Source organism: Pezoporus wallicus, unplaced genomic scaffold, assembly GCF_028554395.1.
Source record: "Pezoporus wallicus isolate ANWC-B61680 ecotype Strahan unplaced genomic scaffold, APGP_CSIRO_Pwel_v1 contig_7011, whole genome shotgun sequence".
In the NCBI taxonomy this organism is placed as follows: Eukaryota; Metazoa; Chordata; class Aves; order Psittaciformes; family Psittacidae; genus Pezoporus; species Pezoporus wallicus.
Genome location: NW_026638234.1, coordinates 1,630,054 through 1,649,997, shown reverse-complemented (window position 1 = coordinate 1,649,997; position 19,944 = coordinate 1,630,054). Strand labels below are relative to the sequence as shown.

Below are 19,944 nucleotides of genomic sequence, written 5' to 3'. Positions count from 1 at the left end.
TTCTTTGAATATTATTTCAGTATAATTACTCAGATTTGTCACAATTACCTGCAACCTTTTGCACCTTTCTTTCTCTACTCATTGGTTTCTACATGTTGCAAATCAGCTGATTTTTGTGACACTACACTAGTATTGTTATTTTACCATGGGTTTACATTGACTTAGGCTCTGTGTTGTATGCCAGAAGCTCTAGTCTTAAAACATGCACAATTGCACAGTGTTTCTTTCTTTTTAGAATAGTATGTAACATGAACAGATTTTTCCTTTACCACTCTGCCATTAAAAAAAATAAATAAATAAAATTGTCTTTATCATAGCCACTTGCTGAAAAAGTAGGCTGCCTGGTGTGACAGCAATTGAACAGAACGTCAGTGCCTGAGGATGGTGTACCCAGATTTTATTCCACTGTTTCAGGATTTTGTGCTTTAAAATGTTATTTTAATGAAAGGATCTCTCTATTTTCCCATAATAAGCTGTTGTGTTGAAAGATTTATAACTTGACTAAAAGTGTTTGTCCTAAAGGACATGTTGTTTTTTATGACTTTAGGCCAGAAGCATACTTTTTCTTGCTATTGAAATACTGGCAAAACTTTGGATATAGGGATTCAGATGCTGCTTTTTTTCCACCATTGCTTCAAGTGAGAAGAAAAATAAAGCTATTATGATGATTTGCAGGCTATATGTTTTCTAACATTCTTCTTCAAAGTGTTGAGCGATGTCTCCTGAAAGATTTTCAAAATCACGGTGCCCTAAAACTTCCTGCAGTCAGCTTTCCACTGAAGTGAAAAGAACAGCCTTAAAAGTCTACAGCTCTCTGTAGAAAACACATACTCACACAAACACAAACAGAGGTGTATGTTGTGCCAGGACTCCACAGACAAAAAAGTGCTGTGTACTGCTCAACAGAGCAATATCTTTATCAATTGATTGTTGAGAACAGTTAACTCACAAAAACTTCAAAGCACATTTAAAATGTCCTACACAAAGAGATTCAAACCATTGTGGCTTATATTGACATACATTGTTGAAATACCTATAATGTTTATTTACTCAATTATTAAAATTCTTAAGTGTACTATTATTGCTTGGCATGGTAGTGTTTAATCTTCCTCATAACCAGTGATTTCCCTTGAGTAGCAGGGAACAAGATACTGCACTTACTGTTTCTTACCTGTTTGGATTTTTGTTTATATCTATTTATGAGAGAGTATGAAAGTAATTAATAAAGAAAATTGATTATTTCCATCAGAAAGAAGAGTTTTCCAGGATTGTGTCTCAATCCAGTTTTGACCCTCTCCCCTCCTTCCTGGTTCATCTGAAAAGATCTTTAATCTCTTAAGGCACAAGTCCCTTCCCAAAGCCACAGATCTGGACTGCAGCAAGCAAACCTGTTTCCAAAAGAACACTTACTTCCTGCAGGGGAAATGTGCCCGCACTCTTGTTTCTTCAGTCCTTGAATCTGTGGCTGTAAAGTCAACACAAATCCCAGTCAAGGCTGAAACAGGACTTACATAGACAAAAATAAAGCATTCAGATGATTTTTTTATCTCATTTGTATTTTAAACTAACAGTAAGAAAAGGGGCAGCCTCACTGCTGTCTAGTCAACTGAACTCATTCTTTACATTAACTCTCATGTGCCGAGTACGTTTTTCCCTTGCGCAGGAGCAGTGACTTGAAGGATGTAAAGGTGGCTGGATTTAGAGACCACTCCAAGCAGTGGTGGGTCTTTTGTTCACAGTGTTTCTGTTTACCTTGAAAAGAATTTCCTCTGTATTCAGTTGCTGATGAAGAATTCCTGTAAATGTTCTTTCAGGGAATTTGTTAGTATCAATTCCAATACCTGAAATCCGTCCAAGGCATCTGACTCTGGACAGAGTGGGTTCATCAAGAATGCTTGGCTTTATACTCAGAACCAGTTTTATTTAAATCTCAGTTCTTTTGGACCTTCAGTGGTATCTCTTCCAGTCCCTGTGAGATCACTGAACACATTTGAAAATGTCCTATTACCATAACCTTCCTGCAAGGCAGCAAAAATAACTGCATGTTCTGGTTTTGTTCTCTGGTTTTAAAGCAGTTCTTTTTAGTTCTTTGTGATTATTGACACCAACTATTTAACTTCTTGTTCAGTAGCTCCTTATATGCAGTCCTCTTCTGACCAGACAAGAAACGGCTTATTTTAACTTCTTTTTTTAGACAACTTCAGTAAATCCAGGGACAACACGTCTCAAACATTATTTAATCAGCTGAATTGCAAGCTACATGCATGCACACAGACAACTGGATAACAAGCTGCTGCTGAGCTAAATAGAGAGCACTAAGGTGAACTTTTGATTCCAAACCCTGAAAGAATGTTTTCAGAAGGTTGTCCTGGATGCAGTTAAAAATGTGAATTATTTTCACAAAGACTTCATTTCCTGCATGTAGACTTTATGGGCTTTTGTATTTGTTTGATAGCTTGCAAAGGAGTACTTAGCCATGAATAAGGATTCATCTTGAGTTATTGCCTGTGTGAGGAGAAACTGTGAGTTAACTATCTGGCGTAACCTGGCAACGTTAATAGTACATGTAAACAGAATTCTGATATACACAAGTTTCTATAGCTTGTTACAGCAAGTTTCATAGCTGTTTTGCTCCATTCCTCTTTTCATACATCTTAATTTGGTAACTTCTTTAAAAAAATAAACCACAGCCCAAGAAAATCCCCTGTAGTGCTCCTCCTCAGCGCAAACATTCAGACTGCAGTGTCTGCATTGAGCCAGGAGCTAATTTGAATCAAACCTGTTGCTCTACTTCTGCAACTGTTACGAATCCTGTGGAGCAACATAGAAAAAGAAGTCAGATTTTAGAACAAGCTCTATCTTGTGAAATAGTTTTAATTAAGCATTTTGTGGAAAAGATAGTCGTTAGTGGCTGAAGGGAGAAAGATGTTTATGCCTAAGGTAGCTGTTTTACAGCAAGTGGGCACCAGCTACCAAGAAGGAGAAACATGACTGCTACTGCTGAACCCAGGACAAAGGTGTTGGATTCCTTGTGGTGGTGCTTAATCACAGGATTTTGCTGTATTTTCTAGCACAAGCTTTTCATTCATTTCTTTGTGCCATGCCTGCCTTTTTGAGTCTGACCCCTCAGCAGCAGCTGGCCCTAGCAGTGAGAAGGAAGCTCCACGCCTATATGGCATTCAGTTCCCGACTTCTGTTTGGTATGTCCACATACCAGCTTTCACCCGCAGAGTGCTAGCGTGAACTGGACTCAGACTGGTGTCACAGATAAAGATTTCCTGTGCCCTGGCCCAGATGGCTGAAAGTGGATTCAGGGGATTTTCCATCACATTCAACTCTGCCAAGTGCATTTTTTTCTGCTGTTTCATTTGTTGGAGTCATTCTGGATCCAGATGAGCGTTACAATGAATGTCATTTGATTTCTTCAGTTTCTTTTCCGGGGGAGGGGAAGACTTGAAGCCAGGAAAGATGATGACTGGAGGTCTGCCCAAGAAAGTGAAAAAACTATAAGATGTTGTTTGGTAAAAGGTTTTAACTTCTAGAATATTGTGTTTAGTTACCACATTTATAATTCCAAGGGAAGTGCCTGTACAGTGTCTTTATTTTTGTGGAAGACAATGTAAAATTGGACTGTGCGGTTCCTTCTGCTTGGATCCATGGCTGATGCTCTTGACTGATTTGCTGTTACTGTACAGTAAGCGGTCAGGGCCTCAAGATAAGTGTGGGTCTCAAGGTGAGACTGAAAGTTACCTGATGTGATATAAACCAGTCCAGAAGTCTGTTAACTCTGCCAATTTGTATTTTTAAATGCATCCATGTCCTCATACGTAGGATTTTATTCTCCCCAAGCAGATTCTGGAAAGGGAGTGGTAGGCATGTTCTGTTTGTTTCTGAAAGGATGTAGGAGGTTTTTTTCCACAACTGTTTCACATGTTGCCTTCCCTTCCTTCCGTTGGCTGAATACTAAAATACTATTTTTATTCATAGAAAATAAGGTATTAACCTAAAACACTGCAGAAAGCTTTTGCTCTTGCAAACGAAGATGATGTTAGTGTATCACAAGTGTGTGCTATTGAGGACTACACTCATGCATGTTCCAGAATTTAAAAAAAAAAGGAAAATGGAAATCATTATTAAAGATTCTTGAGTTTCTTGCTTGTGTGTAGATTGGCAGTGGCAATTCCTCCACCTGGCAATAGCTGACTGGTACGAGCAGGAGGAGGAGGCATACGTGCTGGTGTGACTGGTGTTGGCAAAAACAAAGTAATGCTTAATATTTTGCAAGTTTCCAGACTTGTTTCTAGATCCTGCATCCATCCTCAGGCTAACTTTCTGCTCTAACAATAAATAGACGTACTCGTCCACTTGAGAAATTCTAAACATGCTGAAATTATTGAAATTAGCTGTGAAATGGGATTTTGCAATACAGAAGCTTCAGGTGGAGAGATCTGATCACCAGACACTGCTGTCCTCAGCAAAAGCTTGAGATGGTCTCTCAGTTGAGAGCCCATCCCACAAGATATTTATGGGAAATTGGTGGTCGTACCTGAGGCTAGTTGATAAGAAGACTGAATGGTGAAATGCTGTAATTTGACAGTGAAGGAGTGCTGTCATGGTGTGCTATTCCACCCTGCTTAAGGATTTGAAGGATAACTGTGATATATTTTACTGCTTCTGGTTCCCTACAATAGAACAGATTCCTGTCAACTGTGATCTTGTCATCATGGGCTGGGCCAGCACGAGGTTTACAAGGAAATCGGGCAGTTAAATTGTTTAAAAAAACCTCCCCAGATTAGGCTAAATTAGAAGTTTATATCGTAAATCAGCAAGGACCACAGCAGAACCTTCTTTCTGAAAAACAGCATCTCTTGTATATTGCTTTCAAGCTTAGTGCTTAGCTTGTAAGACCCATATTTTCAGGCTGACTTTGTAAGGAAAAGGAGCAACATGTTTCCTCTTAGAATGATTATTTTTTTCATTTCTAGAATCCCTAAATCCTACAGGTCCTATGGTGGTAGGAGGTCAAAGCACAGATTTCTAGTTACAGCATTTGTATGTTGGTTCCATAAATCCAGACAGATTAGCCAGTCTGGTGAGTGTGCAAATGCCTCTGCTCAAGGTCATAGTGGTTACCGAATCAAAGGGCAAAAAATTGGGTATTCACAGTACTGTGAACATTCCAAGTTAGCTACTGCAATTTCTCCATTTCTTTTCTGAGTTTACCAGCTTGTAGCTAAGGATTCAAATTTGGCACTTTCCAGGTGGGATCAGTCCTCTGCTTTCTCAGAGCAGGAGAGAAATGAAAGAATGGGGCACTCAGTAACTTGAAATACAAATGCCAGCGCATGATTTTAAGTACCTGTATGGCTGTATGAATGAGGGTCTATCTGTGTGCTTTAAATTAGAAACATTAACCAGTTCTACACTGAGGTAAGGTCCCCCCCACACACACACACAGTATGCTAGAGATTGGAAAGGACCTCGAAAGATCATCTAGTCCAATCCCCCTGCCGGAGCAGGAACACCTAGATAATGTTACACAGGAATGTGTCCGGGCGGGTTTTGAATGTCTCCAGGGAAGGAGACTCCACAACCTCCCTGGGCAGCCTGTTCCAGTGTTCCGTCACCCTCACTGAGAAGAAGTTTCTTCTCAAGTTTAAGTGGAACCTCTTGTGTTCCTAACCATAGCAGAGCTTTCCCATCTGTTGCTTGAAATGTCCAATATCAAAAATGCTGTCTAGACGGTAGCAGGGGTCTCTTTTAGTGATTTGTATTCATGAATGATATTATTACAGCTGCAAGTGGAATCTAGATGTTCATAAAAGTACTTTGCATGGTACTTTGGCATCCATGAAAAACTAGCTAGAGTCCTGACATCTGCTCTTGGAAAGGAACCCAGTTCTTCTTGGTGTTTTTAATACAAAGACAAAAAAATTCTTTGTTCTTGTGCACCTCATGAAGAAAATCCCTAATATGAAAAGTGTCTCCTGCACATTCTGCTCAGATAGAAACAGGCTATTTTCCCAAATATTTCATGTTCTAAAGTAGACCATTTGTTGAAGTTCAGAGCAGCCCATTTACATCCCAGCTGGGAGGCTGTCAAGCTAGCCGCTATGTTATATTATGATTCAAAATGTTAAATGCTTCCTTTAAAAGGCTGATGTTTGGAAACCACATTTCAAACCAAGGTCATCAGCATCTTTGAATAGAAACTTCCCCGGTCTCTGGAGAAAAATAATTAAACACTTTGTTCAGTTTAATGAAGCTGACAGTGCATGGGGAGAAATAGTTCTGCTTATTAGACTTCTGATTTACATGATAACTAAGAAAACGCTCTGAAAGCAGCCATTTATTAAACAGAAATGAAACTTTTGGCTTTGGAAATATGCCCAGTGCTTTGATTGTTTTGGCATAAAGTTGATAATTCTGAAAACCTACTTCTTATTTCACGTTTCAGTTGCATCTTCTAAAATACTGTACCACCAAGGAGCATCATCAATATGCTTAGGCTTCCAATCTGACCTGTTCTCAGCTTCTTAGTCATAGAGGGACTACCTTGACTATCTGTATTGACTTCTTTTTTCCTTTTAAATTCTTAAGTCAAATTTCTCATAACCTTTTCAGGAGCACAGATTAGTTGAATCAGCAGTTGCAGGCATTCCATGAAAAACTTACTGGTAATGCAGGTGGATCTTGCTAGTGGCATGGTGATGGACCACTTCCTAAGTTACATTCAGGAAGCTAAAAATGGAGTAAATACTATTTAAGTATTAACTTTATATACAAAGAACTGAAAGAGTTCTCCAGGGTGTGATGTGATTAAGAGCAGTAGTGGTTCACTTTGTATCAGATCTCAGCAGGTTGGTGTCATTGTTGATGCTGCTGAACAATGTAAAAAGAAGCCTTGGCCATTTTAACCCCCTGAAGTGAAGGTCCCCTAGAATATTTTTCAGTCAGAACTTCTTCCATAAGGAAAGTTTGCTTAAATGGGGAATATACCGAATTTACAGAATCTTAGAATCGCAGACTGGTCAGGGTTGGAAAGAACATTAGAACATCTAATTCCAACCTCCCTGCCCAAGGGAGACCTTCCATTAGACCAAAGCCCCATCCAGCCTGGCCTTGAACACTTCCATGGATGGAACATTCACAACTTCTTTGGGCAACCTGTGCCAATGCCTCACCACCCTTACAGTAAAGAACTTCTTTCTTGTATCTAACCTGAACTTCCCCTGTTTAATTTTGAGCCCGCTATCCCTTGTCCTGTTGCTACAGTCCCTAATGAAGAGTCCCTCCCCAGCATCCCTGCAGGCCCCCTTCAGATACTGGAAGGCTGCTATGAGGTCTCCACGCAGCCTTCTCTTCTCCAGGCTGAACAGCCCCAACTTTCTCAGCCTGCCTTCATATGGGAGGTGCTCCAGTCCCCTGATCATCCTCGTGGCCCTCCTCTGGACTTGTTCCAACAGTTCCATGTCCTTTTTATGTTGAGGACACCAGAACTGCACACAATACTCCAGGTGAGGTCCCACAAGAGCAGAGTAGAGAGGCAGGATCACTTCCTTCAACCTGCTGGTCGCGCTCCTTTTGATGCAGCCCAGTATATAGTTGGCTTTCACTTGCCCATGCTTTACTGAGGGGTGGGGGCAAGAGCTGAACTGAAGAATTTTGATTGCATAGAAATACTTGTAAATAGTGCATTTTAAAGCAAAATGTTTTCAGCCTGTTTCAAATCGCTGTTGCTTTTTGAAATGCATTTTACTGCAGAAAAATAATAAAAATAGTTTTAAAAATAAAACTGGAAGAAAATGTTCTGCTTGCCAGTTTCAGAAGAATTTAATTAAGGTCAGCTGAAAAATACTGGCTTAGAGAAAAAGAATTTAATGAAGTATTCTGTCTAATTCAGAACAGAAAATAAAATCTGAGATTCTAGAATTTATACAGAAGCTTGAGCACCTACACAGGATAAACACCAGGCAGGCGGTTTGCAAAGAACAAAGGGCAACACTGATGGAAGATGCATTCTTAGTTACGAACTCTTGCCATGCTTTTAAAGATAGGGAACAACAGTCAACCCCTTTGGCTTGGCCTATAAATGGGTGAAATCCTTGCAGTGATGTCATAGAATCATAGAATAGTTAGGGTTGGAAAGGACCTTCATGCATTTCTGCTGAAGTCCTTCAAATATTTAGAAGCAATTTTTAATTGAAGCATGAAGAAGTGGATAATCTCTGCAGTACCTTCTTGAATAGGATGCTTACTTTGACTGGAAGGGTAAAGGTGAACCCTGAAATCAATAAGCTAAGGGCTTATATATAATTCCAAAGTGCCTGTTTGGATCACTATAGCACTGTTTCCTAATTCTGTCCCCTTTTAGGAGATCTCTAAATTTTCTTTGGCAGTAAAACCAGATGAAGGCTTTGCCCCCTTCTTTATTAACTGCCATCCATTTGGGGATTTGTTTTACAGTGTGGTTCCAGTTGAACGACACAACTGAAGGGTTGTGAACTTCAGAGTCAGGTTGGAAACCGGCAGGTAGTGGTGAGGGGGACTTAAGCTTTGTCACCAGAGAAAAAAACAGCACTTGGAAATGGCCTTGATTTAATAACAATAATAATAATAATAGTAATAATGTGTTAAGTACTATGTTTTGAATCACTAAGAGTTGGCGCATTGTTAGCATTGTGCTGTTACCTATGAATGATTAAGTGAACAGAACAGGCAGTAGTTACTTTTCATGAAGTGTTACTTGAACTGTTACAGACCTGAATCAATCTGCAAACAACTCTGAGTAAGAGCTAGGATATTTTTGTGTTTTCCAGGGTGTGCAGACTTGCATCTTTTGGACATGTTGACACCTACTGAAAGAAAAAGGCAGGGATACATCCATGAGCTCATTGTCACGGAGGAGAACTATGTAAATGATCTGCAGTTGGTCACAGAGGTAAGGTGGCACAGCAGCTTTAGGAGCAGGTTTTAATCACTCATCTATTCATTTTAAATTAATAACTTCACTGTGCAAACTTGTTTCATATCACTGCTGCGTTTGACTTCCCAGGGATGATATGTATTAAATTTTCATATCTCTCTATTTATCTATATAGATGTGTGTGGGTGTGGGCACAACTAATGTTAAGCCTTTGTGTTACCATCCCCGAAACACTGATGTTCAAAGTATTACTCTAGTAAACCCTTTTTGCTCCTGATTTTGAATGTTTATTTCTCAAGTATAAGTTCTTAAATCACATTCACTGTGGCTCTCAGTAAGTTACCACTTACTGTGATTTTCTTTAAATGTTACAAGGAGCATCTCTTATGTGGGAAAAAGGGAATCAGTACAGCAGCTGACTTAGACAGTCCTTTTGACAGCGAAGGAAACCCCTTTTTTGAAAAAGAGGTCAAGATGTGCAAATGTGAGGCATTGTGAGATAAATCAGAACTTCCATAAAGGAGTGCAAAGTAAAATGTGTTCTCAGTTGTAATTCTGCCTGAGATATTTTGCAGAGACCTCTGACTAAATTCCCCAACTGTTAAACAGATTATCCAGATCATAATTAACACCATCAACATAAATTCAGGGTATTCTCTTTTAAAGCCATACCTTGCTCACAAACAAACCCAGTAAGTATCAGGGATTATTATGGATCTCCAGGACACAGTGCATGTTGGTAGTCTGTTCCACTGAGTGTCAAGTGCTACTCTGATGGGTTTTTTTCACCCCCAGACAAATGAAATGAGTCATCAGTCATAGTCACTTTGATAATACTTACCATATAGTCTCTAAATCGCTTTCATTTTCTGAATCTGTAGATCTTCCAGAAACCACTAATGGAATCTGAGCTGCTAACAGAAAAAGAAGTTGCTATGATTTTTGTTAATTGGAAGGAGCTGATTATGTGCAATATAAAACTACTGAAGTAAGTATTTTTCCTCCATACTTAGCAATAACAAAATCATGGGCCTCTCCCCCCCCCCTTCTCCTTTAGGTACCTGAAAATATTTGCCACTTCAGCAAGTAGTAACCAAAAAGGGCCATGTGTTATTTCTTCTTGGAAAAAGCAAAATATTAGCAACATTTCTATGACTTACTGTTGTTGTTGAGAAAAATCCAGCAGTTCTTTGCTGAGTAAATATTTGCACTTACTTTGCTTTCGGTGTACATGTGCTCCAGAAAGCAAGATCAACCTCTCCTCAAGAGTAGTGCCTCAAAGGCTACCTACAGGTAAACTTTTACTTCCTCTGTCACAGCCCATACCCATTTCCAGTCCTGTCATCCCTGAATGCAGAATAAGGCACAACAATCTTTCCATCCCTTATTCTGAGTTATCTGATGTGTTCCTTTAGTTATTGTAGCACCTGAACGAGCTGTTTTGTGAGGAGAGGTGCCAACAAAGCCTGGTTTCATAAGGATTTGTGTCCAATGTACCCTGCGCCCTTCCTTCCAAAGTCTCCAGCTACTGCAACTCCAACTCTCTACCATTAAACTCCAGGCAGTGCAAGTGCCCTTACTTCTCCCTTCATTCTCTGTGGCCTCTGATGGATTCAGTTCCTTCCTACTCACTCACATCCTTCTTACCAATCCCTACTGCTTCATCAGGACACACTAAATGCTGTGCTTTCTTTAAAGGCATGTGCATGCAGGTTGCTTATCTAGTCATTGACAGAGAAACTGGGTGAGGATTGGGTTAAATCTGCATCTTCATAAACAAGAGGATTAATCAAGTTCCTTTTTTGCCTACTGAGCTGCTAATTTTCTTTGAACTTATAGGGATTTTATAGCTTTAAGTTATCTACTTTTTTTTTTGCAAAATGTATCTGAAAATGGCCCACAAGTTGAAAAATTATGGCAGTGATAGGATAAATGCAGGCAACTCAATGACAATTAATCTCCTTTCCTTAGGAAACCAGGCTAAAAACTAGAAGTAGTTTTGAGCTTAAAGTAATGGTAAGGTTTTTACCCCTCATTCATGAGCACGTCTGTTACTCTCTATCTAAACTACTACAAAAGGAAATTACATTTCTTTTAATGTCGTATCTGATCTGGCATTGCATTAACTTAAATAACAGCTTGGTTACTGCAAGTGGGAAAAATGTTGGCTGAAGGTGCAATCTTGATTATTGTGTTCTTACAATGTGTAATAAATCTTGATCTATTTTATTATCTAGGGGTTTCTGTGTATCAGTAATGAGTAAGAATCAAACCTTTTATTTCATAAATGAGGAATCATTCTTTAGAGGTCTACTTATGAAACACACATGACATTTTAATGTTTAGGGCTTTGCGTGTGCGTAAGAAGATGTCTGGAGAGAAGATGCCAGTGAAAATGATTGGTGACATACTGACAGCTCAGCTGCCACACATGCAGCCGTACATTCGGTTCTGTAGCTGCCAGCTCAATGGGGCAGCACTCATCCAGCAGAAGACAGATGAAGTCCCTGAGTTCAAGGAGTTTGTTAAAGTAAGAGATAAAGCAATCGCCATTACTTTTGTGCAGTGTAAATTTAGCTCATCGTTTTATTAATTTGCAAAGCATAGTCTCAGATGGTGCTCCGTGTTGGGACAGAATGAAGAGTCTTCAGCCTTAAGCACTCATTGAAGAAATACATTTTTGTTGTTTGAAGGAATACATTTTTTCAAACAACTATAGTGCCATAAAATACTTCACTTAATAATGGTTTTGCTGTAAAGTGCTGGGACAGGAAGAAGATCTTTTCTTTTACAGACAAGGCAGGTGAAAAATAATGTTGTAAAAGCTGTAAGAAATTCTGCTGCACTGCCACTGCGATCTAAGAACAGATTTAGCTGAGGCGTGGTGTTCATTTGTTGCCTTAGCTTTTCCTTTCTTGGAGGAGCTCATTTTGCAGGGTTTTAAACAAACTGACTAACAACATTTTACCTCTCTAATGTTTCAGAGGTTAGCAATGGATCCTCGCTGTAAAGGAATGCCACTATCAAGTTTTCTACTAAAGCCTATGCAACGGGTAACAAGATACCCACTAATAATTAAAAATGTACGTTCTTTTGCAAAGATGATGTTTTTGATGCTGCTTTGCTCATAGCTGAATTACAGGGTAGTTTCCCTGCTTATGTCAGGATTTGTCACTGTTAGACATCTAATGTGTTAGGGAATGTGAGCTATACTTTTATATTTGATCATACTAGCGAAAATGAGGTAACTCATTTGGCTTCAGTGAAATTACTTCATACTTCCATTAGAAAGAGGTGAAACTTGCACACAAATAGCCAGAAGGCAGTAAATGCTGAATGAAAACTTAAAAATTTAGATAACAGGAGTAACGGGTCGATCTTATGCTCATCTTTGCCTCTTTCCACAGTGTCATTCCCTCCCCTTAGTCTGGTAAATGACATTCAGTGTGCAAGCCTGAATGCCAAATTATTGCAAGTTACCTTCCTGCACAGCTTATATTGCTGGATAACTTACAACCCTTTCCTAACTTTAATTTGTTGCCTAACACCATCCCAAATAATGCTGAACTTGCCCCAAGACTTTTGCAGAGACAAGATATAAATTGGATATTGGCATTTAAGCGTTTCCTTAAACAGTTATGGATATAATCCCATATATGGGTGCAATTTGTGTACTTAATGTCAGAAGAATGAGCAGTGTTCTGATGCAAAGGCTCTGCAGGCAGGCATTCATTTAAGCTGTTCACAAACAGACTGTGAGTTTGCCTCTTATTTTTCATATTTGCCAAGGAGGAAATGAAATTTGGAGGAAATGAAATACTGGCTGGCTCTGATGAAAATAAAGAAATAAAAGAGAAGCATAGGGCTGGCAATATGAATACATTTTAACTGCAGATACCAGAAAAGGCTAATGCATTTTATTTATCTGTAGATAATAGAAAACACTCCGGAAAACCATCCTGACCACAGTCACTTGAAGCATGCTCTTGAGAAAGCAGAAGAATTATGTTCTCAAGTAAATGAAGGCGTGCGGGAGAAGGAAAATTCAGATAGGCTGGAGTGGATCCAGGCTCATGTTCAGTGTGAAGGCCTGTCAGAGGTAAACTAAGTGCTGTCTAGAGTAATGCACATGTGGGTGCACTTCTCCACCAGTCGGGAAGAAACCATGGCTCACTTACGGCTCTGCATCAGGGGACAAACAGTGTAATTAATCAAGTCAAATAATCTTCAGTCCTTTGTTTTCATCTTTTGTTTGCTCCTGCACGTGATCCTTTATGCTGCTCGTGTTACTGCCTTCTGCGTGATAAATGCTGCTTTTGTTGCCTGGCTCTGGACTAGTACCAGGTTCAACGCTGCAATGTTCAACCACAACTTTCTGGCTTCATAGCTCTTAATAATACCGTGGTTATTGTTCTGCTGTATCTTATCCAGACCATTCTGGAGGGCTTTAAAGCTTATCACAGGAAATACTTTTTGTGATAAAACTTTGTATACATTTTGAAAACTCAAGAATGCTGAGCAAGTCTCTCCCATGACTTCACAGAGAGAATCAGTGCCTCCCATTACATATTGTTTTTTAAGGTAACAAGCTAAGTTTCTATACTGAAACTACAATAAAACATTGTGTCCATATGTCCTGCAAAAGGATGGGAGGGTATTTTGATGGTCTCCCTATTATTGGTGAAAGTAATAGAGGCAGACAGATCACAGCTTGATTTTCAAAATATGCATTGAGTTGTTTTCAGTTCTAGAAGATAAAAAAAAAAAAAGGTCTGGTGAACTTATTGTCTTGAAAAAATTACATTTCAGCTTATTAAATCTGTTTAAGGGGAAAAATACATATCACAATGTCAAAAGGGTCAAAGCACATTCAGCTGTCTTACAACTACTGCCTGGAGGAAAATGGCTGCTTTTATCTCCTGTACATCATGTCTGGCCCTAGAACACTAAAAATACTACCTGAAACACCGGCTGGCTGCTTGCTGACACATTATGCCAGTAGCAGCAGCCTTGAGTCTGTGGCAAGGAGCAATCCATCCTTCTCCTGGTTTTCTGTCTGAGATGATTATAACCTGTAAATCCACACCTAACTGCCCGCCCAGCCAGGATGGAAAGGAAAGGAACTGGTACAGGAAAGAACTGTACCATCACCTAGTGAGAATAAACCTCAAAATGACACTTTAGGAAAGGGCAAACCTTGGCTTGTCTGGTAAAAACCTCCAGATAAGTCTCAAATACTGCCAGTTACAGCCAGTGGTCAGCAGCTGTCCTGTAACTCCAGGTATCACGGTTACACAGAGACAATCTTTCTGGAATTCCTTTGGTATGTTTTAATGGGTGAAAATAAAACACAATTCAGAAATTCAGGCCTTTATAAGGAAGCTCATCATCTGGAGAGGCCATTTGCATAGCTGCTGCTAATCCAGGACAGGTCCTCATCAGCTTGGTTCAACTCACAGATGCATGCGTGTGGCAGAGAAACTTGAAAGGAGGCACAAATGCTTTTGGCTTCTCTCTGACTGTCCAGGCCATGCCCTGCGCAACTGGTGGGCTGCCTTGAAGTTAATTTTCATGTAGCCTTTCTACGACTTGCACCGCTTATCATGCGCAAGGCAGAGACATTGCTCGTCATCCCTGTGACACAAACTGAAACCAATGTCAGGACTCAAAATTGTATTTGATCTCTTTCAGGGGAACCTCGATTGTTTTACTTTATACAGTGCGTTGTTCTTCTTCTTCTACTTTTCGCAGCAACTCGTATTTAATTCTGTTACAAACTGCCTGGGACCACGCAAGTTTCTGCACAGTGGGAAACTCTATAAAGCCAAGAGTAACAAGGAACTGTATGGCTTTCTGTTCAACGATTTCCTCCTCCTGACTCAGATCATAAAACCTCTTGGCTCTTCTGGCACAGACAAGGTCTTCAGCCCCAAGTCGAATCTGCAATACAAAATGTACAAAACCGTAAGTACCACTCTAACGGTGACAAAGACGGTCAGATGCTAACAGTGTGGATAGCAGGCAGCAGCTCCCATACTGGGTGTGTGGGCAATAACTTTTATATAAAGAGGCATGAAAGCTTTGGCATTTGCTGGGGATTCCAGGGACTGATGACGAGAAAGCTGGTTGTTTGCTTTAGTGAGACAAGAGTAAATGCTTTTGAAGTTTTGCTAAAACAACCTTTTCAGCAAGAGGTCATGTGTACCAGGGGGTAATGGGGAGAGTAGTGCTTGCTGCTCTCTGTGGGAGAGATTGCTATGCTTCATCAGGCTGCTTGCTTACTTCAGGAGAAGTGTTCCCAGACTCGGGAGGCACCTATATCTTCAGTAATAAGAAAACTTTTAATAATGAAATATCTGAAGAAAGATGGGAGGCAGGCGGAAGGGGAAAGATACTGCAGGCACAAGATAAATCTGTTGTAAATTGCTCTATAATTAATGCATCTGTTCAGATATTGTGCAGTAGAACTCTAGCTTTGCCTAATGTTTTACAGCCCATTTTTCTAAATGAGGTACTAGTGAAATTACCCACAGACCCTTCTGGAGATGAACCCATCTTCCATATCTCCCACATTGATAGAGTCTATACCCTCCGGGCTGAAAGCATTAATGAAAGGTAAGTACCTGCATAGGCCATATTAGTACTGAATTTGAAAAGTCTGGTGCAAATGTATATGGTGTACACGTGCTTAGCAGTCTCCAAGCAGTTTATCTTACAAGGCTGGAGAATTCTTTTTGCTTGAGAATACAGTGGTATTCAATATATGAAAAGGAGGGAGAAAAAATGATGCTTCCTGAATTCCAATGATACTAATGGTGAAATGGCTGGGAGGGCTGATATATAGGCCATATTCACAACATTTTATGTTAGCATAAGGAAGCCAAAAGATGCAATTCTGTCTTCTTCTGTTAATATTCGTTTGTGCCTATGCAAGCATTTGTATGGCTGTATGTTCAGTGAGATAGAGAATTCGAACTTGAAGCAAAACCCTACTGAACTAATCCCAATTAGTTTTAATCTGTTTCAGTTCAGACTGAAACAATCAAAGGAATGGCAACCTCAAAACCTCAGCTGGTGATTTTTATCTGTGGCAAGCTTATGGAGAGTGACTACACTGATTTATACTGAAAAGGTTTCTCTACACAAATGTAAGGTCTTGAAAGATAACTTTTGTTAAAAAATGAAAGCTGAAAGTGCAGCATACCCTTTCCCCATGGTATAGACATTGTGTTATGCCAGCTCGCAAATGTATGGCCCCTAAAAATTCTGACGCATAAAAATGTATAAAACATCATTGCTCCCCGCCTGCCTGACAGTGTTATTCATTATTATTTATATGCATGGCTTTTCTTGCAAAGGATGGTACTTTTATGGATAACATTTGCCCTGTGGTATATTGTCTGCTTTTCTATGGCACAGAATGAACAAGCATCATTGTTAGACCCTTAGTGATGAAAATTGACACAGCCTTTTCAACTTAGGCTCTGTTCCACAAATCAGACTATAGCAATAATCATCTGTTCTGCATCAGAGCACTTGCAGCAGTAGTCAGAAACATCTAAACTCTGCCCAGCATTCATCCTACCTGGCAGGAGGAACTTGAGGGAGATGCTTAGGCACCCTCCATGAAACCATCCGTGGAAGGAGCCAGATCTTCACATACTGAACGCCCTCTGGAGGTGTCTGTCTCTGTATTCACTACAGAGAGAACCCACAGGAACTGCTGCCTGAATTTGGGTGATCTTATTAAATGCTTTTACTTATATGGGAGGCAGCCTTTGACTTCCTTTTATTCACCTTTGACTTTCTTTTATACCAGAATTGCTAATAAATGCAGCATTTTAGGTGAGATACCTCCATGTTTTCATTACTCACTTGCTTTTAACTAAGAGCAATGGGAAAAGAACATTAGCATCAACGAATGATTGATTTGCCATTTAATCTTAAAAGACCTTTGTGATCAAAGGCTTGGTGTACTTCTGAAGTTGCAATTTACCATTTAGGGATGAGCTGGAAGACAGAATTGTCCTCAAGTGGTTGTTTTTTCTTGAACAGCTCTCTGTGCAGAACACAGGTAAATGGTGAGACCCAAATCTAGACCAGTGTAAGTAGTTACAATGCTCTGCAGAGCAGCAGCTCTTCATTTTGGGGTCAGAAATGGATCCACAGCTTCTAGATTCTCTCCTTTTTCCTTGACTCAGGTCTGAGGCTCCCTTGTATGTCACAGCAATTCTTCTAAACCCTTGAGGTCCCTTCTTCCATGCTTTTTCTCTGATAGTCTTTCTAGTCAGTCTCTTAAGTATGAAATTATTTCTCAGAAAGGCCTGCAGGGAACCATGATCATTCATCATCTGTGTACTCCATGATGTGTCCCATGGCTCAGAAGGATTTTGGTATGAAACCTTAGGGGTAAAGAAATGCGGCCACCTCTGCATAGCAACATAGTAACATAGCAGAGCATTCACAGCAGTAGTCGGAAACATCTAAACTCTGCACGGTATTCATCCTACCTAGCTGGAGGATCTTCAGCGAGATGCACAGGCTTGCTACACTTGATACTTCCTGTATCTTACTCTTGGGAGACCCAACCTGGAGTATTGTGTGCAGTTCTGGTGTCCTCGACATAAAAAGGACATGGAACTGTTGGAACAAGTCCAGAGGAGGGCCACGAGGATGATCAGGGGACTGGAGCACCTCCCGTATGAAGACAGGCTGAGGAAGTTGGGGCTGTTCAGTCTGGAGAAGAGAAGGCTGCGTGGAGACCTCATAGCAGCCTTTCAGTATCTGAAGGGGGGCTATAAGGATGCTGGGAAGGGACTCTTCATTAGGGACAAGCGGTAATGGGTTGAAACTTGGAACAGGGGAAGTTTAGATTGGATATAAGGAAGAAGTTCTTTACTGTAAGGGTGGTGAGGCACTGGAATGGGTTGCCCAGTGAAGTTGTGAATGCTCCATCCCTGGCGGTGTTCAAGGCCAGATTGAACAGAGCCTTGGGTGACATGGTTTAGTGTGAGGTGTCCCTGCTCATGGCAGGGGAGTTGGAACTGGATGGTCGTGAGGTCCTTTCCAACCCCTAACTGTTCTATGATTCTATGACCTACTGACTTCAAGATGCTAGTTTATTGCAATAAAGAAAAAGGGTTGGTGAAACCAAAGCCTGTTATCTACACCATTTTTTTCTCACCAAGTCCCTCCTGCTTGTGATTCTCTTGAGCATTGTTTGTGTGGTGAGATCTGCTAGCTTGGGATGGTTAAATTTCTGCAGGAGCTATAAATTCCAATAAGATCTCTATCAGGCAGACAGCTTCAATGTCATAGAACCCTTGATGGGGCCAAAGCCTTGGTGGGGAAGGAAGGACACCTTTAATTTTGTCTGCTGTGCTCCAGGGATGAAAAATGGGAATGGTATTTTACAACTTTTTTTCCCTTTCCTTCTAAAGGACTGCCTGGGTTCAGAAGATCAAAGCTGCTTCAGAACTTTACATAGAGACTGAAAAGAAGAAGAGGGAAAAGGCCTACTTAGGTAGAGCATGGGATGAGGGGGTCACATCTTCTGTGGAAAAGTCCACAGGCAGAAAAATAATTTCTCTCACGTCTTCTGTTTCACCACAGTTCGCTCACAAAGAGCAACAGGCATTGGGAGGTTGATGGTGAATATTGTTGAAGGCATTGAACTAAAACCCTGTAGGTCTCATGGTAAGTGCTTTGGGTTTTTCATAATATGCTCTATGAAGAAGACATTCCTATTTGTCAGACTAACTTTGAAGGAGGTTCTGTCCAAAACATGGTTTTGTTTAATGAAGCAATTTTAATAAGCTTAAAATATACACAACTGATTTTGTGCAGTTCAGCAATAGTCATGCAGTTTTCCTCAATAAAGCATTTGTTTCAGACAAACTTAGTTTCCACCACATTAGAGACCATAAGCCACAAGGTCCTGTGAGGCCACAGTCTTTCCCTTGCTTGTTAGCTGTGGCTGTATAAGGGTATTTAGGAAGATCACAAACCTAGAAACCTGATTATTCTCTTCTGTTTGTTTCCATCTCCCCAGGAAAGAGTAACCCATACTGTGAGGTGACAATGGGCTCTCAGTGCCACATTACCAAGACGATACAGGACACCCTCAACCCCAAGTGGAACTCCAACTGCCAGTTCTTTATCAAAGACCTTGAGCAGGATGTGCTCTGCATTACGGTGTTCGAGAGGGACCAGTTCTCCCCAGATGGTACGTAAGGAGCTGCTGTCCTTCTAAGGGCATTTTTCAATTCTCCCATTCTGAAGAGAAGCATGCCTGCTGAGGTAAATCACAGAAACAGAGAATGGTTTGGGTTGGAAGGGACCTTTAAAGATCATCTAGTTCCAGCCCTGGTATTGAACCCCTCTGCATACTGGGAGCCTACTATACTTGCTCCCTCCCGAGTGGAGTCATGTTAGTATCACCACAAGAAGAATCAAGCTTTCTCTGTTTTTCGGGGGGGGCTGGGTGTTCCTTTCTTGTGCAGCTTGACAACAACTGAAGTATGGTGTGCAGCTCTGCTAAGTCTTTAAAAAACTCCGGATGCTGTCTGCAAAAGGATGGGTTTATGCAGGAGGAAGAGAAATGTCTTCAAGTAACTGTAATATGCAATAACAGTGGCAGAAATGAACCCAGGATTCCTAACCCATACATATTTCATAACCTGGGGTAAACATATGGAGCACCGAAGAGTGCATTTGGATTCATAATCTCTCAAGAGGTATTTGAATAGGACTGTCATTCACGTGGCCAGGGCCAGTTGGCCCATTGACCTTGTTGCTAGTGTGATGCACCTCTTGGCTTTATCACCTCCTGAGGGCTTCACACTCTGTTTGAATGTGCAGCAGCCTTTGGCCTTTTTTCTAACATATCATAAAACAAATAAGCTACTGAATTGAGGCAGCTGTCAGTTACATAGTGGATTTTTCTGATTATGAGGCCATTTACTTCTAATGCTGCTGCTCTCTAATGCTGTCTAATACAGTTTAGATACAATCCAATT

At 40.4% G+C, this 19,944-nt stretch overlaps 1 protein-coding gene across 9 annotated transcripts in view; it reads left to right on the top strand.

Moving 5' to 3' along the window:
* The window catches only part of ITSN1 (intersectin 1), a 136,853-nt gene that overhangs the window by 114,480 nt on the left and 2,429 nt on the right, over window positions 1–19,944 (top strand). For 6 of the 9 annotated variants that reach the window (XM_057410105.1, XM_057410112.1, XM_057410106.1 and 3 more), the window contains 10 exons: window positions 8,820–8,941; window positions 9,808–9,914; window positions 11,273–11,456; window positions 11,911–12,009; window positions 12,858–13,025; window positions 14,618–14,890; window positions 15,420–15,541; window positions 18,367–18,449; window positions 18,539–18,622; window positions 18,978–19,151. In XM_057410105.1, the coding sequence (XP_057266088.1) occupies window positions 8,820–8,941; window positions 9,808–9,914; window positions 11,273–11,456; window positions 11,911–12,009; window positions 12,858–13,025; window positions 14,618–14,890; window positions 15,420–15,541; window positions 18,367–18,449; window positions 18,539–18,622; window positions 18,978–19,151 (1,416 nt within the window). The remainder of the gene's footprint in view (window positions 1–8,819; window positions 8,942–9,807; window positions 9,915–11,272; window positions 11,457–11,910; window positions 12,010–12,857; window positions 13,026–14,617; window positions 14,891–15,419; window positions 15,542–18,366; window positions 18,450–18,538; window positions 18,623–18,977; window positions 19,152–19,944) is intronic. The other 3 variants (XM_057410107.1, XM_057410110.1, XM_057410111.1) reach the window with 1 other exon arrangement.